The sequence below is a fragment of the Lithobates pipiens genome, unplaced genomic scaffold, assembly GCF_037356315.1.
Source record: "Lithobates pipiens isolate NorthernLeopardFrog02 unplaced genomic scaffold, aLitPip1_a1.2 Scaffold_27, whole genome shotgun sequence".
Lineage (NCBI taxonomy): Eukaryota > Metazoa > Chordata > Amphibia > Anura > Ranidae > Lithobates > Lithobates pipiens.
Genome location: NW_027507788.1, coordinates 174,640,484 through 174,668,229, shown reverse-complemented (window position 1 = coordinate 174,668,229; position 27,746 = coordinate 174,640,484). Strand labels below are relative to the sequence as shown.

Here is a 27,746-nt window from a genome sequence, read left to right as displayed (position 1 = left end):
GGACGACGACATCTGATGTAAAGGAAGAGGGGGGACGACGACATCTGATGTAAAGGAAGAGGGGGAGACGACATCTGATGTAAAGGAAGAGGGGGGGGACGACGACATCTGATGTAAAGGAAAAGGGGGGGGGACGACGACATCTGATGTAAAGGAAGAGGGGGGGCGACGACATCTGATGTAAAGGAAGAGGGGGGGGACGACCACATCTGATGTAAAGGAAGAGGGGGGGGACGACATCTGATGTAAAGGAAGAGGGGGGGACGACGACATCTGATGTAAAGGAAGAGGGGGGACGACGACATCTGATGTAAAGGAAGAGGGGGGGACAACGACATCTGATGTAAAGGAAGAGGGGGGGACGACGACATCTGATGTAAAGGAAGAGGGGGGGACGACGACATCTGATGTAAAGGAAGAGGGGGGGGACGACATCTGATGTAAAGGAAGAGGGGGGGCGATGACATCTGATGTAAAGGAAGAGGGGGGCGACGACATCTGATGTAAAGGAAGAGGGGGGACGACGACATCTGATGTAAAGGAAGAGGGGGGACGACGACATCTGATGTAAAGGAAGAGGGGGGACGACGACATCTGATGTAAAGGAAGAGGGGGGGGGGCGACGACATCTGATGTAAAGGAAGAGGGGGGGGGACGACGACATCTGATGTAAAGGAAGAGGGGGGACGACGACATCTGATGTAAAGGAAGAGGGGGGACGACGACATCTGATGTAAAGGAAGAGGGGGGACGACGACATCTGATGTAAAGGAAGAGGGGGGACGACGACATCTGATGTAAAGGAAGAGGGGGGACGACGACATCTGATGTAAAGGAAGAGGGGGGGGGGGGGGGCGACGACATCTGATGTAAAGGAAGAGGGGGGGGGGGACGACATCTGATGTAAAGGAAGAGGGGGGACGACGACATCTGATGTAAAGGAAGAGGTGGGACGACGACATCTGATGTAAAGGAAGAGGGGGGACGACGACATCTGATGTAAAGGAAGAGGGGGGACGACGACATCTGATGTAAAGGAAGAGGGGGGACGACGACATCTGATGTAAAGGAAGAGGGGGGACGACGACGACATCTGATGTAAAGGAAGAGGGGGAGACGACATCTGATGTAAAGGAAGGGGGGGGGGCGACGACATCTGATGTAAAGGAAGAGGGGGGGACGACGACATCTGATGTAAAGGAAGAGGGGGGGGACGACGACATCTGATGTAAAGGAAGAGGGGGGGGGACGACGACATCTGATGTAAAGGAAGAGGGGGGCGACGACATCTGATGTAAAGGAAGAGGGGGGGGACGACCACATCTGATGTAAAGGAAGAGGGGGGGGACAACATCTGATGTTAAGGAAGAGGGGGGGACGACGACATCTGATGTAAAGGAAGAGGGGGGACGACGACATCTGATGTAAAGGAAGAGGGGGGACGACGACATCTGATGTAAAGGAAGAGGGGGGGACAACGACATCTGATGTAAAGGAAGAGGGGGGGACGACGACATCTGATGTAAAGGAAGAGGGGGGGGACGACATCTGATGTAAAGGAAGAGGGGGGGGCGATGACATCTGATGTAAAGGAAGAGGGGGGGGCGATGACATCTGATGTAAAGGAAGAGGGGGGCGACGACATCTGATGTAAAGGAAGAGGGGGGACGACGACATCTGATGTAAAGGAAGAGGGGGGACGACGACATCTGATGTAAAGGAAGAGGGGGGGGCGACGACATCTGATGTAAAGGAAGAGGGGGGGGCGACGACATCTGATGTAAAGGAAGAGGGGGGACGACGACATCTGATGTAAAGGAAGAGGGGGGGGCGACCACATCTGATGTAAAGGAAGAGGGGGGACGACGACATCTGATGTAAAGGAAGAGGGGGGACGACAACATCTAATGTAAAGGAAGAGGGGGGACGACGACATCTGATGTAAAGGAAGAGGGGGGGGCGACGACATCTGATGTAAAGGAAGAGGGGGGGGCGACGACATCTGATGTAAAGGAAGAGGGGGGACGACGACATCTGATGTAAAGGAAGAGGGGGGGGCGACCACATCTGATGTAAAGGAAGAGGGGGGACGACGACATCTGATGTAAAGGAAGAGGGGGGACGACAACATCTAATGTAAAGGAAGAGGGGGGGGGGCGACGACATCTAATGTAAAGGAAGAGGGGGGACGACGACATCTAATGTAAAGGAAGAGGGGTCGGAATGGTGACATCTAATGCGACTCCCGACGACAAAGGGGAGGGACTCCCAACGACTGGCTGGTGATTATTTTTAAAATATAAAACGTAGTCCTCATACTGAAAGGATTGGAGAGCCCTGCTTTAAAACTATGTAGATGTCTTCTATTTATGGCAGACATTTTATCTAAGGGAAGTTCCCATAACATGGCCTGTTGGGGTACATGAGGACTGAAGTTTCTTGCATGAGTGCATTAGAATAGATTGCAGTGTGAACAATTCAGATTTTTTTTTGAGTGCCTCGAAGGTCAACTTAAAAAAAAAAAATTGAAGACATGCTGCAGAATTATCATTCGAACACTTGAAGCCAGACTGAGCAGGGCTTGCACAGTGCTTCTCTGCAGCCTCTTGCTAATTTGGTATGATGCAACTTTCATGCTCCAGAATGCTGCAATAGGGAAGGTCAATGAAGTAATTTTTATTTATATATTGGGGCCACAGATAATTTGAGTGTGATGGTCCCAGGCCATATAACATCACAGCCCCTCCTGGAGTCTCAGATGATTGGGGATGGGCATAATTTTGAGTGTGGGCATGTTTGAGTAATATCTGCATAATGTCAGATTGGTCTGGAGATTCCTGGCCAGCAAAAAAAAGGGATGGAATAAGGTGTTCTCAGAATAAGGTTACCAATGATGAGAGGACTTCACAGAGCAAGGCAGGACAGTGGACTCAAACTGTGGTGGATGAAATAACACAAGGCCTAGGCAGGTGACTGTGTCCCCATGCTAAGTGTCTCCAGTGTGACCTACCTCCACCCTTCTGATAAAATGGTCTTCAGAAATAGCACAGGATGCATTCAGTAAAATTACCAGGAAGGCATGTTCAAGTAGAATTGGTTGAATGAGGTTATAAAAAAAAAAAAAAAAAACTTTCCTTTCTCAAAATATTCCAACAACAATTTTTTTGTGCAGCCATTTTTTAAAAATAGATGCTCAGTAAAAGAAGTTAAAAAATAAATAAAAATCAATCATAGGATGACCACATGTGCTGGTTTACACCACTGCTGTACAACGGCTCAATGTGAATGCTGTATGCGGTCTAAAGCATTTTAATGATCTGCTCTTCCTCCAAAATCACTCTCAGAGGTTGCAATCATGGTTTTAATCTACGTGCACCACCTGCTACTAAAGCTAAACTCCAGGAATTACACCACCCCCCCCCCCCCCACTGCAAGGGTTCAAGAAGAAGTCCAGGTGTGGATATTTTACACATAGTTACACCGGTCCAGCTTGGATCAATGTAACCATGTACAGTATTGTACCATACCTCGCCGATGTCCCTTCAAGCTGGAAATCACTGAAGCATACACGGCTACTACAGCGATCAATACTTTGCTTTCAGGTCCCACGTTGAACATCTGCCGCGCTGCATTCTGAACACAGAGAAGGCTTTCTGGGGTGGTGACGTCACCTTATCATCATCTTATTCACTTAGCAAGCGCTTTGCATTCATTCAGAAAATTCCCTGAATGGCGCCCTGGGCATAAATCTATCTCCCTTAGTGAAGGATTTGTATCAAGATAATTATATACCTCTTCTTAACAGAATTAAACAGGATTTGAACGGTTACCCTATCGGCAGGTTATCCTGGTTGGGTGGGATAAACGTGATTAAAATGGTGATTCTTCTGATGGCTCTCTATGTATTTCAGGCTCTTCCAATAAATATACCATATACCAGGGGCTAATTTTAAAACTCTTAGGTTATTGTTAAGGAGATTTAAACTCACCGGCCACTTTATTAGGTACACCTTGCTAGCACCGGGTTGGACACCCCCATTTGCCTTCAGAACCTACTTAATTCTTCATGGCATAGATTCAACAAGGTGTTGGAAACAGGCACTTAAATCCCCTTTTTTCCTCATTCTGATGCTCGGTTTGAACTTCAGCAATCTTCACCATGTATAAATGCCTAAATGCATCGAGTTGCTGCCATGTGATTGGCTGATTATCAATTTGTGTTACCAAGCAATTAATTGAACAGGTGTACCCAATAAAGTAGCCGGTGAGTGTATTTGGAAACATCGAAGGTCCCTGTGTTGCATATAAAGTTCTTGTTAGACCCAAGTCAAATGGGAGACTATCCCTACCAGATTTTGAGACCTATCATAAGGAAACAGGTCTTGTGAGAATCGTTTACTGGTCGCATAGTGCCCCCTTGAAAAATTGGGTACAATTGGAAGAAATAATAAGTTAAACACCTCTAGGCCAGATTATATGGTTGTCAAGTCAGCATAGAGATTCGACTAAAGACTCAGCCTCTCTTACAGTAGAAACTTTAGGAGTTTGGGATAATCTCCATAAAAGTATGAAATAGAAGTAAAACAGTTCCCTTAATGCCACTTTCGGGTACAAACTAATAACAATTAATAGATTAAGGACTATTTAAATTGGTCAACTTCAGATTGTCTGAGGATGTTAAAGGATGTTTTGAATGGGAATTCCCTATGTTCATTATCAGATATAAGAACCAGATATGGCTCTTCATTATGGGTTGTCTAGCAATTTACCCAACTTCAGAATTTTCTGGATTATTTGCCAAGACCCCTCCATTCAATCTGTGAGTTCAATCCAATGGAGAGACTCATGGATCAGTGGGGGACAACTAGTCATACTATTTCCAATATCTACAGGATGCGGGCGTCATCCCCGGATCTCGGGGTTTCATACTTTTTGAATGGATGGGAGCACGAACTAAAGCAACCTACCGCAGAAGTTCTAAAGCGTAAAGTCATGGACTATGTATACGCTACCTCAATAGATAAGAGGTTACATTTTTTTTTTATTATAAACTGTTGACTAGGTGGTATTATGTTCCATCAAAATTACATAGGATTAATTCAGGGCCATCATCGGAATATTGGAGAGAATGTGGGGGCGAGGGAACACATACCCACATTTGGTGGCATTGTCCAATTATCCAGCTACACTGGGAAAGAGTTTTAAATAATAATTAAGATGAGGAGGGGGGCTTTGCTGGATGGTGACGTCACACTCATCACCCTATTCACTTACCGAGCGCTTTGCATTAATTCAGAAAATTTCCGGACTGGAGCCCATGCTGAGTGGCCGACCTCATCTGAATGTAGCAGACAGGCCAGTTAGCATGGGGCCCCCAAAGTGGATATTACCGTTGTAGCGGTGTGTATTTCAGTGTTTTCCAGCTTCCAGGAGCATCAGCCATGTATGGTATATACATGGTTATATTGGTCCAGTCTGGACCAGTGCGTAAAATATTTATTTCTGGAATGCATCTTTAAATGCTTAGGCCTTTCTGTAGAGGAATAGGGTGTAATACTTACCTTCTGAGTGCTGATCCAGGCTGTGCACGGCCCTGAACGCACATGGTCTGCATTCGGGGCCACGCACCTGCGCAGCAATCAAATTGGGAATAGCAGTTGTGTCCATGCAACTGCTGCGTTCCAATTGACATAAATGGGACTACCTGGACAGAGATGCACATTACACCTGTGCATTCCCATACGGGCAAATGCAACCATTAAACAGGGGTATGCTGTAGTGCATCTGTAGTACACCTGCATGAACGTGCCCTAAAACACCCGTGTTTTACTATGGTGTATTGAGCTGCCTGGATGAAGTTCAGCTGTACCACAGCTATAAAGTAAAGGCCCACTCAAACCAATCATGTGGGGCTGCTGTATACTATACTTAGTTGCTGGTCGACTTCAAGCTGGCCATAGATGGATTGATATTTGGCTTGTTCTGCCAAATTTTGATCCACCTATGGCCGTTCCCATTTCTGTGTAGTCTATTGATTTTTCCCAAATGGGCTTTCCAATTGGCTGCAGCGCTGGTCAGGGTATTCTGAAAGCAGGGGAGTTTCCATTGTCAGAATACAGCTGGGAGGATTCCTCTATCCACCTTACTTATGTGGATGGGGGAATCCATTCAGTTTTTGTTTTGTTTTTTTCAATCAGCCAGCTGACCCATGTACGCCCAGCTTACCCAAGGTTGTACAATTAGACTGCAATGAGCATGCTCATGAGAACTCCCCAAGAATAGTGCAGAGCAGTGGGGGTGGTCACCCTATTGTTGATGTACGGGCTTGCAGGAAGCAAGAACTTCTTAACCTTTATTGTGAATGAGTCCAAAAGGATTCTCCATTTAAAACTGAACATTTATCTGCTGTATATATTTTTAGAAAATGAATGCCCAAATAACATTTAAAAAAAAACACATGGTTTTACTTTTATTTATTTCCTATTAAAAAACACAGATGTGTGCGGAGGAGTGTAAAGAAATGCAGTTGTTAATATCTAGAGGCAAGAGAGAGTTATCAGCTGAAACACTCAAGTGGAAATGGATATGTCTAAAGCACGAGCAATGAAGCAAATGAAAATGGCATTTAGCCATGCTGTAAGCAATAGGAATTTGATTATTTTTAATGACTGCTTTTTATTATGCATGTTAAATTATGCAAGTAGAAAGCGGCACCCAATATAAAATAGCGGCAAATGACAGAAATGGTACGTAACTCACAGCAACCAGCAGATGCCTGCTCTCAGCAGTTGGGGCTAATTTGACCAGAGAAATTAGCTATTGGCCCATAGCAACCAGCCCGGTATCAGATTCATTTATGAACAGTCAAACATTTTACCAAACTAAAATCTTGGAACTTCATATGTATAACACTGTTTTTTAAATGCACTACATGGCTAAAAGTTTGTGGGAGCCTCACAATCACACCTATATGAGCTTATTGGAATTGCCATTCCAAAACCATTGGCATGAATATGGCGTCGGATGGGCAGTGAGCAGCAAATATGGCTTCTGCACAGGTCTTCTAGCAGTTGTCTATTCTGCATGGGATTTGACATGCCTTGCTCTACGTTATAAGACCCGTCAACACAGACCACTATGTTGTTGGTGAGAAGAGGAATTGGTCAATTTTATCTTTTTTTTTTTTTTTTTAAATAAACTGATGTTTCAGAAAATTTAGAACATATATAAATTAGTTGTATATTTCTATTATTTTACTGGGTAACCCCTAAGCAGATTTTGCAGAGAATTCTGGGCTTTATACAAAGTAAGCCCAGCAGTATCTTCTCACGCCTTGACTGAAGCCAGGTATACACACCAAGTTTTTTTTTTCGTTCAACCAGCACTTTGGAAAAAAATAATAATAATAAAAACATCACAGACCCCCACATTAACACAAACAATGTTGTTGCAGGGACCTCTCCTGCTGTGTTTTTGTATTCTGATAGGGGGCGCTCCTCCCCCTGTTAGAATACACAGATCAGCGCATGCAGCCATTGGCTGCAAGCCCCGATCAAATGCTGGTTTTCCAGGATGACTGTTCAACAGAAGCCAGTACAGTACCTGCTAAACCAGCCGACTTTTGATATGTGTATACCCAGCTTAAGGCCCCTTTCACACGTGACGGATCAGTAATGATCCGCCCCGTGATGATCCGCTTGATCAGCGGGGATCGCTCCGTTGTCCCCGCTGAGCCGGCAGATAACAGGGCGGTCCCGGCACACTGTGCAGGGACTGCCCTGTCAGCTCTCCATTCTCCTCTATGGGGGATCGGATGAACACGGACCATCTGTCCGTGTTCATCCGATCCGCTCTGCAGACGGATAGAAAAATAGGATTTTCCTCCGTCTGCAGAATCGGGCAATTGCTATCCCATAGGAATGCATGTATGTCCGTATTTCATCCGCAAACAGATGGATGCAATACGGACATAATGTCCGCATGTGTGAAAGGGGCCTAAAGGGATACTAAAGGTTTATTCTTTTTTTTTTTTTTTTTTAAACAAAAATGTCATACTTCCCTCCACTGTGCAGTTTGTTTTGCACAGAGTGGCTCCGATCGTCGTCTTCTGGGGTGCCACGGCGGCTCCACCTCGCAAGAGCTAACCGCCTCAGGGGAGCTCTCTCCTGAGGGGGTTACCTTGCTCCCGTGTGATACACTTGGCAGCCATAGCCATAGCCGCCAAGTGTATGGATTTGGCCCCGCTCCCTCGGTGTGCCACATCACTGATTTGATGGACATCAGCAGGTGCCAATGGCTGCTCTGCTATCAATCATCCAATGAAGAGCCGACTAGAGCTCGGGGAAAGCAATGCGGGATAGCGCCCAAGGAGATTCGGGTCTCAGGTAAGTAAAACAGGGGCTTGGGGGGGCTGGTGACTGCAAGGTGTTTTTTCACCTTAACCACTTGCCAACCGCTGTCAGCATATGTACGTCGGCTGGGCAAAGTAACGTACCCATACGTTACTTTGAATTTCCCACCGTGCGTGCCTGTCGCGAGCTCCGTGACTGTGCCCGCAGACTCGATCGTCGCTGGGATACCCGCGATCGTGCCACGTAGCTTAAGAACGGGGAGATGCCGATGTAAACAGCATGACAGGACACTGATCGTCTGCTCCCTGTCATCGGGAGCAGCGATCAGTGTCTGTGTCACACAAGCCGATCCCCCAGTCAGTTAGAAACACTCCCCTAGGACACACTTAACCCCTCCCCACCCCCTTGTGCTTAACCCCTTCACTAGCAGTGACATTTTTACAGTAACCAATGCAATTTTAAAGCATTGATCGCTGTATTAATGCCAATGGTCGCAAAAATGTGTCAAAATTGTCCGATGTGTCCGCCATAATGTCGCAGTCATGATAAAAATCGCTGATCGCCGCCATTACTAGTATAAAAAAAAAGAATTATTAATAAAAATGCCATAAAACTATCCAAAAATATGTAAAAGAATACGTATCGGCCTAAACTGAGGAAAAAACTTTTTTTTTTTTTTTTATATTTTTGGGAGTAAAAAATAATGCGTTTTTCTCAAAATTCTTGCAATTTTTTTTTTATAGTGCAAAAAATAAAAACCGCAGAGGTGATCAAATACCACCAAAAGAAAGCTCTATTTGTGGGAAAAAAGGACACCAATTTTGTTTGGGAGCCACGTCGCACGACCGCGCAATTATCAGTTAAAGTGACGCAGTGCTGAATCGCAAAAAGTGCATTGGTCAGGAAGGGGGTAAATCCTTCCGGGGCTGAAGTGGTTAATTCATAGGATGCATTAAGTTGAAAAACACGAGGGTTTACAACCCCTTTAAGTCTAACAAAGCAGATATTAATCTCTGAATGAGGTTTTATTTACTAAAGGGTTACAGTAGAACATGCCTGCGCAATCTGGGTTGAAATTGGCACTTTAACCTTTGAGATTACATTAAAATGTTATTCCTTATATGAGATTTTGGTAACCTCTTACGGAGCCGCCCACCATATACATACATCATTACTTTGACGTTCTATACCATTGTTATGGCAGCAGCTAGCTGCTATAACCCCGGTATTTGTTTATACAGTGGTTGATTCGGCAGCCAATAAAAGTGGCCCAACAGGATCACTTTTATAGGCGGTAGAAGAGGTGCACCCATTCCCCCCTCCGCTTCACAGTCATTTCACCACTTACCGGAGACGTCGGTAAAGGGGGAAATGATCCAATCCCCTGGAGCAATGAGCAGGAATTGCAGATGTCCTTAAGCGGGTGGCTGTAAAGGCAAAAGGTTCTCTGCATTAAGGCTCTTGCTCCTATCAATCAAATCAGGGGAGGAGGGAGTGGGGGGGGTGGGACTGAGCCACACAGTGTTTCTATGGACTCTCACAGTCCAGTTTGGGAGCGAGCCTGCACAAGGGCCCTCTACAGCAATCGAGGGCACCAAGAGCACCGGCAGGGGACCCCAGAAAAGGAGGACAGGGGCTGCTCTGTGCAAAACCATTACACAGAGGAGTCAAGTATAACAGGTTTGTTATTTAAAAAAAATTTTTAAAAACCTTTACAACCACTTTAATTCAAGGGCTACATTAGATCTACCAGGGCTTCCAAACACACAATACACGTTGCCCTGTGTGGCAAGTGTGCAGTAATAGCCTGCTCTGCCCATTCTCCCACAACCAGTTTCTGATTGGGCCTGAAACCTGCAGACATGTGGGTAGGGCCTGCGTTAGGCTGTCAATCATTTGCCAGCACCTTGCACCCATCGATAACTCTGACTATAGAAAACAAAGGTGCAGGCGACCTAATCTGATGGAATACAGGGAAGCAGCCCAGCCGCACAATGCAATGGCATGTTTGCTGGACTGCCAAGGTAATTATTTACAGTTTTCAAGAAAGAAAAGAAATGGTTGATGCTCAATTATGATTATATTTTATTTGTACAGTTATTCTAAACGAGTTATAAAATGTTTTATGGCCACATCCCGGACAAATCTGTAAATTAGTCAAGGGGCGAATGTAGTCCACGATGCACCGATAGGACACGTGTAGCCTAATGGGCTTCCTATATGGGAAGATTTTCAGCCAGGTTGGAAAAATTAGGTAGATGACCCACTGTCCCCCTAAGAAGGAGCTGCAAGTATGTTTATATGGCATATGCAAAAAAAAAGAAAAAATATGTATGCAAAATGCCCCGACTGCCATCTAAAAATCTATGGGCAACTTACCGGCAGGCTACAGCTCATTTGCCAAGATAAAATCAAGGTTGTAATTTAAACATTTTTTTTAAAAAAATGGTAGGAACACTTGACAGAATGCCATAAAAAAGCACAATTTTAGCCATGTAGAAAATAATCAGGAGCCAAACTAATTACAAGGATAATTGCACGCAATGCTGGTTTATTACAAACCAACTGAGCTCCAATTATCTCGGAGTTAATATGGATCACCAATAGACATTCTGATTACGTTCTCAGAAAAATAGCTCCTATGGGGCTACACTGCAGGCAAAGTTAGTCTCCGGCCTGAAGTTTTAAAGCTGGCCAGTAGGGACAGTCAATCACCCATTTAAAATCAATCTCATGTTGACTCAGTATCGCCGTATGTATATATACACACACACACAAAACCTCATATTGGGGTGGTTACACTAGGATCATGGTTGAGGCTACAACCATAATCCTGGTATCTTTTTTTTTTATATCAGACACCCCCCAAGTAACTCCCATCCCACTGGGGAGCCCAGGACCACTTAGAGAGAAAGTAACTCACTTCGTTGTTTATCCCTTGTGATAGCAATAAAGTTTATTAAAAAAAAAAAGGTACTGTATAAAAATAAATACATAAAAAAAAGGCATTTTTATACATTTTAAAATTCCCGTCCCCCCATACTCATGCGCAAAGGTGAACGTACACGTCGGTCCCGTACGCATATGTAAACAGAGTTCGCACCACACAAGAGGTATGACCATGACCGCCAAAGAGAGAGAAATAATTCAAGAACCAGACCTCCTGTATAATACTAAACTGATAACCAGTAATAGCTTTTAAAATATTGGTTACGGATAATTTAATATACCGTAGTTTGCCACCGTTCCACGGGCGTGTGCAATTTTAAAGTGAGACATGTTTGGTATCTATTTACTCGGCATAACAATCTTTTATACTTTTACAAAAAAATGGGCATTATATTGTGTTTTCTAAAATTCATTCATGTGTGTTTTTTTTTTATTTGCTTTTGAAAAACATCTGAGAAAATATCGTGTGCCAAAAAAAAGAATTTGCAACGCCCACCATTTTATTCTCCAGGGTCTCTGGTTTAAAAAAAAAAAAGTTGAACATTTGGGGGTTCCAAGTAATTTTCTAGCAAAAAAAAAATTAAATTTTTTAATTTATGACAAATGTCAGAATTGGCCTAGGGGTTACATAGTTAAAAGGAGACCCACTTAAGTGTCCCCGTCACCATTGGGTTACTTTTACCAAATAGGCCACCTCTAAAAGGTGTAGTAAAAGAAGAATACTTGGCTTTACGGCAGTCAACATTGAAAAGCCACTGCATTACCGCTCCCAAAATGCTGAAAGTATTTAACAGATGTGGTCCTTGATGCTGGCTCATACATCGTTCTAGAGTTTAAGTAGCTTTTTTTTATTTTTATTTTTTTAGGCCATTAGAGCAAACTTCAGCTCCAGATTAGTAGATCTTAATGGGAGTGTTGACGGTCTTTAGGCTGTATCAATAAGTTTGCGTGCGACGCCTCTGAGATCATTCAAAAATCAAACTGACTGGTAAACCTGTCCTGTAGTTGACCTCCTTTGGCCGTGCATGGGGAGTGAAGAAATTCTGACTTCAACAAAAGCCCATCGACATGCTGTTACCTGACTTTAGAAGGCTTTTATCAAGCTTTGAGTAGTGCTGAAGCTTATTGAAACCTATTTAAGAATGCTAGCAGCTTGTTTAAAGTGAGTTACCAATCCTGTTAAGATGTGTTTAACCTCCTGAAACTAAAGTGAAAAGGCCTCAATGAAGCTGCTTGGTGCTTAGTGAAATCTTTGTGAATGCTTGTTGTACTCGCTGTTCTTATATAAGCCGAAATCCATATGTGCAAATCATAATAAAAACTGATTTATTTAATTTTTTTTTTTTTTAAGTGGGGTAATTTTAAAGACTCTACAAGAGACTTGTGAAACAAGTTGGATATATACAGTGGGGAAAATTAATGATTTGATCCCCTTCAGATTTTGTAGGTTTGCCCACTTACAAAGAAATGAAGGGTGTATATATATATATATATATATATATATATATATATATATATATATATATATATATATATATATATATTTTTTTTTTTTTTTTCCAGGTGTATTTTAAATGATAACAGAATATCAACCACAAATCCAGAAAAAAACACAATACAAATGTTATAAATTGAGTTGCAGTTCAGTGAGTAAAATAAGTATTTGATCTCCTACCAACCAACAATAATTCGGGCTCCCACAGACTGGCTACAGTATGTACTCATGTGGTACACAGATTAGTCCTGTCAGTTTGAGGTGGTGCTCCTAATGACAACTCATTATGTGTATAAAAGACACCTGTCCACAGAATCTCTTTCTTACATTCAAACCTCAACATCATGGGTAAGACCAAAGAGCTATCAAAAGGACGTCAGGCAGGGATAAGCTTTTAGACCTGCACAAGATCTACAAGATCATCAGGAAAAAGCTGGTGAGAAGGAGACAACTGTTGGATCGATTATTTGCAAATGGAAGAAATACAGACTTAACCATCAATCGCCCTCGGTCTGGAGCTCCATGCAAGATTTTGCTTCATGGGGTAAGGATGACCATACAAAAAGTGAGGGATCAGCTCAGAACTACACGGGAGGAGCTTGGGAATGATCTCAAGACAGTTGGGACCACAGTCACCAAACAAACCATTGGTAACACAATATGCCGCCATGGATTGAAATCCTGCAGCGCCCGCAAGGTCCCCCTCCTCAAGATGGCACATGTACAGGCCCATCTGACGTTTGCCAATGAACATCTAAATGATTCAGAGAAGGATTGAGAGAAAGTGCTGTGGACAGGGGATTGGCATTAACTTGACTAGCCATGTTTGGAGGAAAGAAATGCTATGAGCCCAAGAACACCATTCCTACAGTCAAGCACAGAGGTAGAAGCATTATGCTTTGGGGCTGTTTCTCTGCTAAAAGGTACAGGCTGACTTTATCACATTGAGGGGCCAATGGACGGGGCCATGTATTGTAAAATCTTGGACGAGGACCTTCTTCCCTCAGTCAGAACACTGAAGATGGGTCTTCTAGCATAACAATGACCCTAAAAAAATACTACCAAGGCAACAGAGAAGTGGCACAAGAAGAAGCACATTATGGTCATGGATTGGCCTAGCCAGGTCGCCAGACCTTAATCCTATAGAACAGCCCTCAAAAATTCCACTCGCACGCTCGCATTTTGCAAAAGGATTTTGAGAGCTGGCAAGAAGGGCTGCCTGGGAGTCGGGGGGCAATCACAGCCAATCAGAAGAGGGGAAGAGAGGCGAGCCGCCACTGGATGATCAGAGCAGGGAACATCACAGCTTTCGTTTCAATAGCTGTGGGTTCCCTCCGCCATGTGCCGTCACATAAGCCCCTTCTCTTTCTCCGGGACTTTGATAGACAGATCACCCGTCCAATCCTAGGACGGGCAACATGTATCAAAGTTCCCCGGACAAGGGGAGGGGCTTATGTGATGGCACATGGCTCTGATCATCCAGTGGCAGCTCGCCTCTCTTCCCTTGCACAGGCAGGCTGCACCCTGGGGGCACAGGCTAGCTCCATTGATGGGCATGGATAACGTTAATATTTTTATAACTTAATTGCATAAAACATTAAAGTCTAATTTCATGAGATAATTTATGAGGGTGTGTTTAGGGGTGGGGCAGGGTAGGGGTTGGGCAGGGCAACTGGTAGCGAGTAACCCTTGAGGCCTGGCTAGTAGCTCAGGACTTGAAATTTTGAGCCCTGCTATAGAAAATGTATGGGGGGAGCTGAAATTTCGAGTTTCGAAGCTACAGCCAAGAAATTTTAAGGATTTGAAGAAGATCTGTAGAGTGGACCAAAATCACTCCTGATATGTGTGCACATCTACAAGAAACGCCTTACCTCTGGGTTTGCCAACAAGGGTTTCTCCACCAAGTACTAAGTCATGTTTGCTTGGGGATCAAATACTTATTTTACTCACTGAACTGCAACTCAATTTATAACATTTGTATCATGTGTTTTTGGTTGATATTCTGTATATCATTTAAAATATACCCATGATAAAAATGATAGACCCTTCATTTCTTCGTAAGTGAGCAAACTTACAAAATCTGCAGGGGATCAAATAATTATTTTCTCCACTGTAAAGAGAACATAATACTGGCTACCAGTAGCAGCATTGCATTTATCTTCATTATATGTAACAGGTACACTGCTAGGAGTTTAATCTGATTGGTTACCAGGAGTTACATCATTTCTGCTTTTGCCACCAAGCTATACAGGCCGTCATTTTATATGACCACCTACATGCATTGCTCTTCAAAATTTAACCTTGTAAGCCAATGAAAATATACCGTTTGTAGATTGTCACACTGTGCGCTGCCAAACTTACCCGCCAGATTTGTGTTTGCGTTCCCCCTTCACCTCCGCCCTCTCTCCTAGTCACTCACTGCGCTCATTTTTACTGCCTGCGGGCCAAGGGATTCCTAGGCTGTTGGTTTATCTTCCCCTCTACAAAGTGTTCCTCATTTCACGTAACAGAGATGACATTTAAGTAACCCTATCAAGAGAGAAGGTAAAGCGGCTGGCCATTGCCGATCTCCTAATGAAATTGCCAGTTGCTTGGCTGTTATGTTGGCCAAGTATACAGATCGGGATGGCTGGGGAAAAATAAAGGAGCCCTGATCTGTATAGATGTGTTCTAGGTTAGTGAAGCTAGTGAGATGACAACTACAGCTTTACAGCGTTCACACCTTGTAATTTAGCAGTAGACATAATGCTGAAGAGACATCTAGGGGAGGTAGACATTATGTGTATGGCCAATGCTCACCCAACCTAACCTTATCCAGTTGCATTATGTAAGTGTCAGTTGTCTGTGGGCAGAATAACTGAATTTTTTTTGTTACTAAAATCCCTTAGTAAAATCGACAGAAACTGCCTCTTCTCATCCAAAATACACTACAACCTTCTAAAAAAAATTCCACTTTCTTTTCTCTCCTTCTCTGCACTATATACTGTACTATATCTCGACACTACAGGTGCACTTTAAAGCTACAAACACCAAATGAAGACGACCCATATAGTATGAAGGACATGTAAAGAAGAAAAGTGAATACTTAAGCCCTCCCGATGACCATGATGCCAAATGTTGTTCCAATCCAGAAAAATCACTGGTGGAATCTTCATAAGCAAAACTTCCATGAGTGTTGATCTCCTGGTCCACACAGCTTCGAGTGACTCCTCCACAATACTAGTATGTGATATAGATGTGGAGGTTGGTGAAGGAACCCTTGAACCTTGTGGGAGACCAAGAAATTGACACTCCAGGACGTGTCAGTTTTTGAAGACCTATGCAGAATTAGTTCTCTGAATTAGCCTGGTGTTCTAAGGCGAGGCGGGGGGTAGGTATTCACTTTCTTCATTACAGGTATATATTCTATGGGCACGATTAGTTTGGTAAAAAATGGCTTTAAAACTATTTGAAGTAAGCACTGATAGGAAAATAAGTTTGATCTATATCTCACCATTGCAAGTTCAGCTTCAAGTTCTTTGATTCGATTCTCCTTTAAATCCAACTGCGATCGCAAGGCGCTGGCGTGGTCTGTTGCCTCCTTGGCCTGGCGACGAAGCTCCCACTTCTCCCGTTCTAAAAGATCTTTTTCCTTTGCTAATACTTTAACTGCATCTTCACTCTCCTGAAAGAGGAAAAGTATTGGCATAGATAAGTACAAGTCAATGATCACTCACTCTGCAAAATATAATAAAATAAAGTGGAATAAAATTAAAGCTGAATTAAATCCAAAACCAAAAATGTAATACAGTCATGGCCAAAAATATTGGCACCCCTGCATTTCTGTCTGATAAAGCACCACTTCGCCCAGAAAACTGTTGCAATTACTGTGCATATATTTTTAGGCATTCTCATGTTTATTTATTTTGGTTGTATTGGTAGGACACAAAAAATAAACAAAAAGCCAAATCTGACACATTCCACGCAAAACTCCAAAAATGGACTGGACAAAATTATTGGCACCCTCAATTTAATATTCGGTCGCACGCCTCTTGGAAAAAAAATAACTGAAATCAAATACTTCCTGTAACCATCAGTGGGTTTCTTACATCTCTCTACTGGAATTTTGGGACCACTTTTCTTTTGTTAACTGCTCCAGGTCTCTCAGATTTCCCCCCAACTGCTGTTTTGAGGTCTCTCCACAGGTGCTCTATGGGATTTAGATCTGGACTCATTGCTGGCCAGTTCAGTACTCTCCAGGGCTTTGTCTTAATTTGTCTTAAAGTGATTGTAAAGTCTCATATTTTTTTTATTTTTTTTAAACAAAACAGCCTGGATCCTCCTCTTCTCGGGTCCCTCTTTGCTGCTCCTGACCCCTCCTTCCTATCGAGTGCCCCCAGAGAAAGAAGCTTACTATAGGGCACCCAAGCCGAGCTGCAGCTCCATGTGTCCATTCATGGAGCTCCTGTTTGGCCCCGCCCCTCCCTCCCACCAATTGGCTAACTGACTTTAAGTGAAAGCTACAGGAGCCAATGGCACCACCGCTGTGTCTCAGCCAATGAGGAGGGACTGACGGCCGTTGGGTTTATGGACATCGCTGGACAGGGAAGGGGCTCATGTATTAGGGGGTGCTGGGGCAGCTACTACACGCAGAATTATTTTTATCTTAATGCATAGATGGATGCATTAAGATGGAGAGAGAGAGAGAGAGAGAGAGAGAGAGAGAGAGAGAAAGAGAGAGAGAGAGAAAGAGAGAGAGAGAGAAAGAGAGAGAGAGAGATCTTGGTTGGCAAGCGGGTAAATAAAATCCCGAATAGCTACCAAGGATATAGAATCATTTTGTATACACCAAATCTCTTAGCAAACCCAGATATTACTTTGTAAAAGTAGCAGTGGAATCACTGTGCTGTACATAGCCTGAGCAGAGCTGTGGGAGGGACCCAGCAGGCTCCACCCACTACAGGCTGCCTGCAGAAAAGTACAGGAAGGGGCGGAGACAAGACCAGTCACCCTGCACAAGCAGAGAGAGCAGCAGTGAGTGGTCTTTATTACAGGAAGCTCCTTCAGAGGGAAAGTCTCACACTGGATTACAGCACAGATCTGTAAGAAATACAAAAAGAACTCCAAGATACAAGAAATAAATACACATGACGAATTTACTTAGACAATGCTTGCTTATTCCAGAGTTGATATTGAAGTTTAGATGAACAAAAAAAAAAATAGAAAAAAAATAAGATAAAAAAAAAGGTGTGTAAAAAAAATAACGTACAAATGAAATTGACCCCAAACCATGATAACTTATAAAAACACACAGGCAATCTGTTTGGCTGGCAGTCATACAGCGATGAGGTTGCATTTGTCATGTGAACTATTTACTACCTCTGTGCCCGTGGGCGCTCTGTATGTGCCGATTCAATTTCAGAGAGATCAGCAAGGCGGCGGGCTCGTGGGTATACTGCATTACAACATGACTCCACTCTCTTTCATTAACTGGTACAGGAACAATGAATGAGAATGGGCCTCCAATTACACTGCCTGCTCGCATTTACTTCATAGGCAGCCATTGGATTCAAATTGACCATGATACAACCGACAATAACGGGAAAGAATGGAATGCCTGCACCATTTTAATTATAGCCTTTGATTCCGGCTGATGCAACGGTTAAGAAAAAAAAAATAGAAGGTTCCTGAATTGACTGCAGAGGCAGAAAGAGGACAAAGAAGAAATAAATCTTCTGGTGTTTGAGAGTGGAAGTATACATAAAGCTAGCAGAGACATTGTGGCCCGTTATGGTGTGATCAGGGGGGCAATGTTATGTCTATGGCTGCACGTGGACACTCCTAGCTCTAAGGTGAAGGGGGAGATTAAAAAGACAAGTATGGAGTTGATTGTTATAGTTAACTTCTAAGACTGGCAAGAGGCTTGTTCTGCAGTATACAGGCACCTTAACCACTTGACCTCTGGAAGATTTACCCCCCTTCATGAAAAGAGGGGGGGTAAATCTTCCAGAGGTCAAGTGGTTAAGGTGCCTGCGGACTGCAGAACAAGCCTCTTGCCAGTCTTAGAATTTTAAAGCAGTTGTATAACCGCACTTTGTTTTCCTTTTTAAACAAAAAAACCTGCAAGGCAGAGGCATAATGAGCTAACCAATATGCAGTGCATACTAGCTAATTATGAAATACTGACCTTAGAATGAGGCCTCGACATCTGACCATGGTCCACGCCAAGGGAGCCGACATGTTCCCTTGGCGCTTCTTCTCGTTATTGCGGCTCCTGCTCCGTGAGTGGCCAAAACCGCGATTACGTCACTCCTGCACATGAGCGTGGGAGTCTTGTTCCCAGCGTCTGCCGGACCTTCAGCCGGGCCATCACAGCGCATGCCCTGCTGACTTTACAGGTTTAGGAGATATTCATTTTACCTACAGGTAAGCCTTATTATAGGCTTACCTGTAGGTAAAAGTAAAAAAAAAAAAAAAAAAAAAAAAAAGAAATGGGTATATAACCTCTTTAACTGTCAACACTTCACCCGAATAAAATGTATGTCATTTTTTTCCCACAGCTTCCTTTTTGTGGTATTTGATCCCCACTGCATTTTTTTTTGCGCTATAAACCAAAAAAGACAATTAAAAAAAAAGTCAGCTATAAAACATTCAATAAAAAAAAAAAGAAAAATAATCTAAAGAGCATGTGAGGGGCATTGAATCAGAGAAATTATGCATCTTTAGGAGATATTCCTTGTACCTACAGGTAAGCTGCATTATAAGCTTCCCTGTGGGTAGAAGTGTCCAATGGGACTTCCTATCACTTTAATGCAGTTCAATACAAGACAAAAAAGTACATGAAAATGGGACAGAACAGGAACAGCTTTCTCTCCAGCAAGGAGAACAGTGAGCAGCACAGTAGTGACATCACCAAACCTCACTCGAAATCTGGTCAGAGGCGGCAGTTCCTTAGATCAGTAGTCTCCAAACTGTGGCCCTTCGCTTGCCTTTATCTGGCCCTTGAGGCACTCTTCCACCCATTGATACAAGACACTATTCTGCCAACTGACACCAACAATGGGGCCACCATTTCTCCAACATGATCTTCCAATGATGGGACACTAGTCTTCCCCTTAATACCAAATGTGGCGATGTTTACTCCAGCTGATGCCAAGAAAATTTACACTCCTGCTGGCCACAGTCCAGTGTTCTTCCAAAAACTGTCCCCCCATCGGATAGTGTCCGCCCCGTACTGCGCTTGAGCAGTACGGAGGACAAGGAGACTCCGAAAGTCTCCGAAGATGAACGGCGCCTGCGCACTTGCTAGTACCTTCTGCCCTGAGTCCAAGTTGAAGCCCCACCATGCAAGTGGACATACAGTAGCACTTAGTAACAGGGTCCCCGACGGCCTCACTTCCCTCGCCACCCTTCGGGCATGGCCTCGCTTTGCTCGGCTATTTTTTATTCTAGCTCTATGTCCACTTGGATGATGGGGCTTGAACCTGGACTCAGTGCGCAGGCGCCGTTCATCTTCGGAGACCTTCGGCGTCTCCTTATCCTCCATACTGCGCAAGCGCAGTACAGGGCGGACACTATCCGACAGGGGACAGTGATCAACACAACACCGGCCCCCCTAATGTCTGAAGGGCAATAAACTGGCCCTTTGTTTAGTTTGTTTGAAAAGTTTGGAGACCCCGTGCCTTAGATGAACTCACACTGCAGATATACAGCTATGAGGCTCAAGCAACAGAAGTGAACTTATTTTGAGGAATTTAGGGCATCGGGTACATTTTCAGGGATGGTTTGACACAATTAACATTTCTAGTTGTTCCCTAGAGCACAGTCATTTTTCACTTTGAGTTTAAATCCACTTAAAATAAAAAAAGAAGCACAATGCATACTGCATAAAATGTTGCATGATGTGTAAAGAACACCTAGTAATTAAATTAAGCAGGCTGTTTAGAGCAGTCCAGAAATATTGGTCCCCGAATGCAGAAACTTCCAGATGTTCTTGTTTTATAGTGCGCAAATAAAAAAAACCAAGAGCAGATGTTGTACATAACCTTGAAAGGGATCCTTGAAAATTGCACAGAAAACTTTTCTATTGGTTTTATGAATTAAAACAGCTCTGCAGACCTCCTTCAATCTGGACGAATACAATGCTCCAGAATCCTAATCACCAGAAATGTCATGTGCGGATTCCGAGTCATCTGAATTCACTGCATGCCGTCCTCGCCTGCCCTAAACTGAAGGTCATCCTTGTTTTCAAGAGAGAAGGTACATTTCTGGGGGGCAAAATCTGCTGGCACAGAAACAACCACCGGAATGGCTTAAAGGTGAACAATCTCAACAACAGGAATGTACCTTCATGAAGACTCAACCTGCCACCGGCAGTAACTGGCATGTAAAGTGACAGCTGTCCAAATAGCCGGGCACAGGAAGAGTTTTCTCTCCCTTCCTGGCTTGTTTCAGACACAGACTCCATTGTGTCCCGTAGGATTTATGATTTAATTCACCTATGGCCTAGAGCGGCAAGTACATCAAGAAAGGAATAGCTGGCATTGTGCTTGCAGATTTCAAAGTCTATAGTCAACACGTTATGTCAACAACTGCCAGCGTGAGTACAACTTTGCAGTCTGTTCTTTAGAAAGCAGCCACAGCCTGAGAAGAAAAACCTGTCCCCTGCCAGTATAGTGCAGAGTGACCCAGAAATACAGTAAATACAGCCGTGGCCAAAAGTTTTGAGAATTACACAAATATTAATTTTCACAAAGTCTGCTGCTTGAGTGTTTTTAGATCTTTTTGTCAGATGTTTCTATGGTATACTGAAGTATTACTACAAGCATTTCATAAGTGTCAAAGGCTTTTATTGACAATTAAGTTTTTTTTTTTTTTTTACATAACATCGATATTTGCAGTGTTGACCTTTTTTAAGACCTCTGCAATTCCCCCCGACATGATGTCCTTCAACTTCTGATGGCAGCCCATTTCTGCATAATCAATGCTTGGAGTCAGAATATGAGTGCTTTTTTGTTCACCCGTCACTTGAGGAGTGACCACAAGTTCTTAAATTTGGTTAAGGTCTGGGGAGTTTCCTGGCCATGGACCCAAAATTTCAATATTTTGTTCCCCAAGACACTGGGTTATCATTTTTTCCTTATGGCAAGGTGCTCCATCATGCTGGAAAATACATTGTTCATCACTAAAAGGTTCTTGGATGGTTGGGAGAAGTTGCTCTCAGAGGATGTTTGTTTTTGTACCATTCTTTATTCATGGCTGTGTTCTTAGGCAAAATTTTGAGTAGGCCATTCCCTTGGCTGAGAAGCAACCCCACACATGAATGGTCTCAGGATGCTTTACTGTTGGCATGATACAGGACTGATGGTAGCGCTCACCTTTTCTTCTCTGGACAAGGTTTTTTCCGGATGCCCCAAACAATCGGAAAGAGTAAATTACCCCAGTCCTCAGCAGTCCAATCCCTGTACCTTTTGTAGAATATCAGTGTGCCCCTGATGTTTTCCTGGATAGAAGTGGCTTCTTTGCTGCCCTTCTTGACACCAGGCCATCCTCCAAATGTCTTCTCCTCCCTGTGCGTGCCGATGTCCTCACACCTGCCTGCTGCCATCCCTAAGAAAACTCTGCACTGGTGGTTCCCCCGATCCCGCAGCCAGGGCCACTGATAGGGGGGGACCACCAGTCCTCATGTAGGGGGCCCTGGCACACATAGGGGCCCTAACACCAAGAGGAATCAGTGTTGTCGATCAGAGGGGAATTCCAGAAAGATGCCCTGTGCGGCTCTCTGCAGCAGATAGAAGCCAGTTTCTATCCCACCCACCAGCTTTCAGCTGCTGCAGGGAGAGACACAGAGCATTGTTCTTGTAATTGCTTCCCCCTCCCTGTCCTATTATAAAAGGGCTCATTTACACTGGTTCTCTGTTATGTTTGTGTCCGCTAATAATAATATTAGTGTATTTTTTGTAAAAAAAAAAATTGATATATGGGGGGGTTGTTGCCTTGTAGGCTGTATGGGGCCCCGTGATTTCTAACAGCAGCCCTGCCCGCAGCTGAATCAAATGTAGGAGATGGTCCTGGCACTTGCTGGACTTTCTTGGGCGCCTATAAGCCTTCTTCTCATAAGAATTGAACCTTTTTCCTTGAAGTTCTTGATGATCATATATATGTGCGATTTAGGTGAAATCTAAATAGCAGCAAAGCCTTGGCTGCAAATCCCTTTTTGTGCAAAGCAATGATGACCGCACGTTTCCTTGCAGGTAACCATAGTTAACAGGGGAAGAAAAATGATTTCAAGCACCACATTCCTTTTAAAGCTTCCAGACTGATTCTAACACAATCAATCAACCTTGTCCTCGTCAACACTGACACCCATTTTAACGAGAGAATCACTGACACGTCAGCTGGTCCTTTTGTGGCAGGGCTGAAATGCAGTGGAAATGTTTCATGGCAAATGGGGACATTGCAATTAATTGCAATTCATCTGATCACTCTTCATAACCTTCTGGAGTATATGCTAATTGCCATCATAAAAAGTGAAGCAGCAGACCTTGTGTAGATTTATATTTGTGTCATTCTCAAAACCTGTGGCCAGGGCTGTACAATCCATCAAAAGGTGTGCAGTCATACGGGTTCATTTTTATCCAAAGCAGCCACAGTCTGGGTAGAAAAACCTGTCACCTGCCAGCTTCTTGCAAAGAAGGACTCCTGATCTCTGTGAGGAAGCAGTGGTCTATTTGATAGAAATTCAATCCACACCCTGAGTCAGAGCCAAAGCTTTCCAACCAGCAAGAGCTATAGGTCTGACCTCTGCAATGAGACCACTGCGCCCCCGCAGAGATCAGGAGTCCCCCATTGCAGGAGACTGGCAGGGGACAGTTTTTTCTACCCAGGCTGTGGCTGCTTTCAATAGAAAATTAACCTATAGCACTTTGATGCACCTGGAAGGTATTTACTGGACTGAAATTTAAAGAGGAGCTTCAGGCTCCTTCAGAAAAAAATGAGAAGTCAGTAGCTACAAATACTGTAGTTGATGACTTTTAATATTAGGACACTTGTCCAGTAATCCAGCTGTGTCCTCACCGGAGACAATTTTTTAATCGGCCACCGGGTGCTGCCCTCGCCATCTCTACTGAGGGAAACCGGCCTTGTGGTTTCCTAGTGAATGACTGTGGGGGGAGGTCAGCACTAGTCTGATCATTGGAGGAAAGCAGGCTGAATTCTCAGAACAGTAGGAAAACTGACCATGCTGTGCTCTCCTGGCCTAGTGTGGTCAGTTTAAAAAAAAAATAGGAAAGCAGATGGATTGGCAGGAACACAAGGCATTTCACATAAAGGAAGCAATACAAAGAGAACAGGAGACTTTCATACAAGTACATGGTACAGCAGGCACATATCAGGAATATGAAATTTTGGGTTGACATTCTTCATCTCCCCCCCACTTTAAGAGGCATATGCCAGCCTTTTCTCTGCTGCACCACCACTCAATTCAGCCACAGAGATTAAAGAAAAATCCCCAGTACTTCGGGGTATTTCAGAAGATGTGACTCACACCCCTTCCCTCCATGTAACAGCACAGGAGCCTGATCATTTGCTCCGCTCTGTTACATGGGACAAGAAGAGAGAATCTTTGGCACTCTGTAGGGTTTCACAAGTTGATTTGGAACTGTGGTGGGCTGCCTTGTCTTTCTCTAGATCGGGGTCTGCAAAATACAGCCCTAGGGCCACTTCCAGCCTGCAACAACTGGTTCTGTATCAGAGTCATGCGTTTGCATGGTACAGCCGGGCCAACCGCCAGCTCTGTAGCAACCAATGATGCTGAGCAGCCGAGACATGCGTCATTACTATGGTGCTGGCGTCTGGCTCGACACCATCATAGAAACATATGATGCGGATCCCAGTGTGGCACCATCCAGGAGCGTCCAAAAATTCAGAAGGAGGGTTTGCTCTGCCTCCTGCCCTGTGCCATGCCGCCACTGTGGTGAAGATACTAAGGCAGGATGGGGGACTGCGGACTCGGCAGTCTCTGATTAGATGGGTGCTTATGATCTCTTACAAAACAGATTTTTTTTTTGAGCCGCAAGTATTTGCTAAATATATGATGTGACCCTTGTAATAAAGTTTGGTGACCTCTGCTCTTCATGACAGAATGGAGTAGAAAGGGGAGTATATGCCACTGGTAAAGGCGAGATCCAACATTTTATATTCCTGATATGTGCCTGCTGTACCATGTACTTGTATGAAAAAGTATCCTGTTCTCTTTGTATTGCTTCCTTTGTGAAATCCCTGATATTCCTGCCAGTCCCTCTTGCTTTCCTAGTATAAACTGACCACACTAATCAGGATGCTGTTTCTCCTCCCCCTGCTCTTTTGCAGGTAAGAACAGAGGGTATGTGATCACTTATATAAAAGTTAAAAAAAAATTTTTTAAACCATGCATAAATGTTTTGCCTTTCATTTCGGTTTTAAACTTAATGGAATGTTTTACAAAGTGAGGGTCCTTTTACTTGGTCCACCAGGTTTATAAAACAGCCAGGAAGATCAGATTACACAGACTGCTGAATGGCTGAGAACAGTGGCACACCCTTCCCTCTCTCCTAGCAGACAGGCCCTTCTGGTTTACACTCGCGTGACTTGGGATCCAACTTGTGAGACCCCAAGTCGCATGACATGTGAAATCCCATGTTAGTCAATGAGAGCTGTCTTAGCACTACTGAAATCGCTCGGGCTTTAGAAAGGGTTCCTGTAATGGAAGTCACCTCCAAGTCAGATCCTCATCTATACTGATGCGATTTGGATCCAACATCACAGGAAGATTACACAGGCATTCCTTGCGGTGTAGCCCCTCCCTCGCGTCAAAGTTGCATCAAAGTAGTACTCAAGTCTCAAGCAAATGGACAGAAAGTCACCTGGCAAAGTCGCACTGTAAGTTGCATGACTTTCAGGTCGCAGTAATGTGAACTGAGCCTTAGACGATTTCAACTTGCCACTGGTTGCCTATTTTTTTTTTTTGCTTGAGATTTTCAGCTTAGGCCTTAGTCACACGTGTGATGATGCTCTTACAGCGTCAGGACGTTTTTGGTGGGTCTCACCCTCCAGATGTCTAATAGGATGCAGCGGCTGCGCAGACAAAGCTGCGGGTCATAATGTGACAGGCGGGTGAGTGCCCCTTAACGTAGACAGTGTGCATTCAGGGGCCACTCTCCCGCACCCACACATTTGTCACACAGAACCAGCGGCTGCGTTGGTGCAGCCATTGCATCCTAATAGGTTTCCATGGGCTGCCTGCATGCCCCACCTGGAAGTTGAGACTGTCGAGATGCTATACGGGGCATCATCGCCCGTACGAACCAAGGCTTATACTTTTATAAACATATCATAACTGCAAAATCTAAAAACAAAAAGAATTTTTTTTACAGTTTACAGCAGCCCTTAAAGCGGAGTTCCACCCTGAATTTTTTTTTTTTTTCAGAATTGGATGGCTCTAAACCTGGAAAAAAAAAAAACATTTGGGAGGAAAACTTTTTTTTATACTTCCCAGAATCGCTCTGTTGCTATGTAGTCCTCCTAATCTGCCTTTGCCTTGTCCGCGGAGCTCCTCGTCACTCCCTCCCTCGCCTGTGCTCCTGGGAAATGATGTGTCGGAATTTCCCAGGAGTCTGTGGGCAGTACTGTGATGTTGCCATAACAACGGGGCGGGACCTTCCTCTGTCGCCCCACCCGTTATGGCAACTTTAGAAACAATCGGCGCTACAGCCGGTGAATCACGCATTCGCAAGATCAAGAGGTGCATGCTGGTTACCCAGCATGCACCTCTCCAAACCTAATCCAGGAAGAGATCTTGATTGGGCTTCACATGCCCACAATCATGACGGCAACGGCCACAAACGGAGGCAGAAGATATTCGAGTAATAAATTAATATTTTTGCAAAATCGATCATGATCATTGTAGAATCGTTTTTGTATTTCATTTGTAATAATGCTAGGATTATTAAAAAAAAAAAAAAGTTTCACCGGAACTCCACTTTAAGCAGTATTGTATTTCAGTGAAAAAAAAAAAAAAAAAGCTTTTGTTTAAAGGCGATGCGAAGCATATTTCTAAGGATAAATTAAGGCCCACATATTAAAATAAATAAATTAATTTAAAAAAACAGCTTAAATTCACTGTATTCGGTATACTAGCAGCATGCCTGACACGTGAGAAAACACTGTCTGCGTACAACCGCTGAACCAACCATTAAAACAATTGTAAACGCATCCTCCGTTTTAATACTTGCCTATAATTTAAGTACATTTTTAGTGGACTGTTTTTTTCTTTACTGCAGACAATAGCTATAAAAAAGGACCAGGTTACAGGAGGCATTATCATAAAAAAATATTTAATCTGTTGTAACACGCAGTGTACCTTCGCATAGAGTCTCCTTCAGGCAATTTATTGAATCTTTTTTTATTACTGTTGCTCTGGCTGGGGCGCTGAGCAGCCATTTCTAGCTGCCTCCAGCAGCTGTTGCAAGGCATTGTGGGAAGATCCGAAGAAGAAAAAAAAAAGACAAACGTTTCAGCAGAAATACGAGCGATATGGAGGTTTGTAGCATGGACAAAGGAAGGGAGGTCAAGCGGTGAACTTTAGTGTAAAGTTTTTAATGCAAAATTGAAGCTACTACCAAGCACTTGGGGATTACACAGGCAATTGGATGCCTGACATTATTTCCAGGAGCTTTCCTACGCTCGGGAAACTACATGGTAAATGCGAAGGACGTTCTACAGAGATTGTACAATCAGACTGTACTGTGTGTGGCCAGCTTTAGATTGAGTTTAAAGTGGACCTGAATCCAAAATATTTTCCTCATTAGTAAAAAAAGATTCAGGGCAAAATCACTCCATTGGGGACCCAGACAAAAACGAAAACCTGATAGATGGTCCAATCCTTCCTTAGGCTGGCCATATCTCAGCTGGTTCAGCAGGAACCAGCTGAGATT

The 27,746-nt window shown here is 43.8% G+C and overlaps 1 protein-coding gene across 4 annotated transcripts in view; it reads right to left on the bottom strand.

Moving 5' to 3' along the window:
- The window catches only part of KAZN (kazrin, periplakin interacting protein), a 319,101-nt gene that overhangs the window by 45,383 nt on the left and 245,972 nt on the right, over positions 1 to 27,746 (bottom strand). For all 4 annotated transcript variants that reach the window (XM_077457908.1, XM_077457910.1, XM_077457909.1 and 1 more), the window contains one exon: positions 16,289 to 16,459. In XM_077457908.1, coding sequence (XP_077314034.1) covers positions 16,289 to 16,459 — 171 coding nt within the window. The remainder of the gene's footprint in view (positions 1 to 16,288; positions 16,460 to 27,746) is intronic.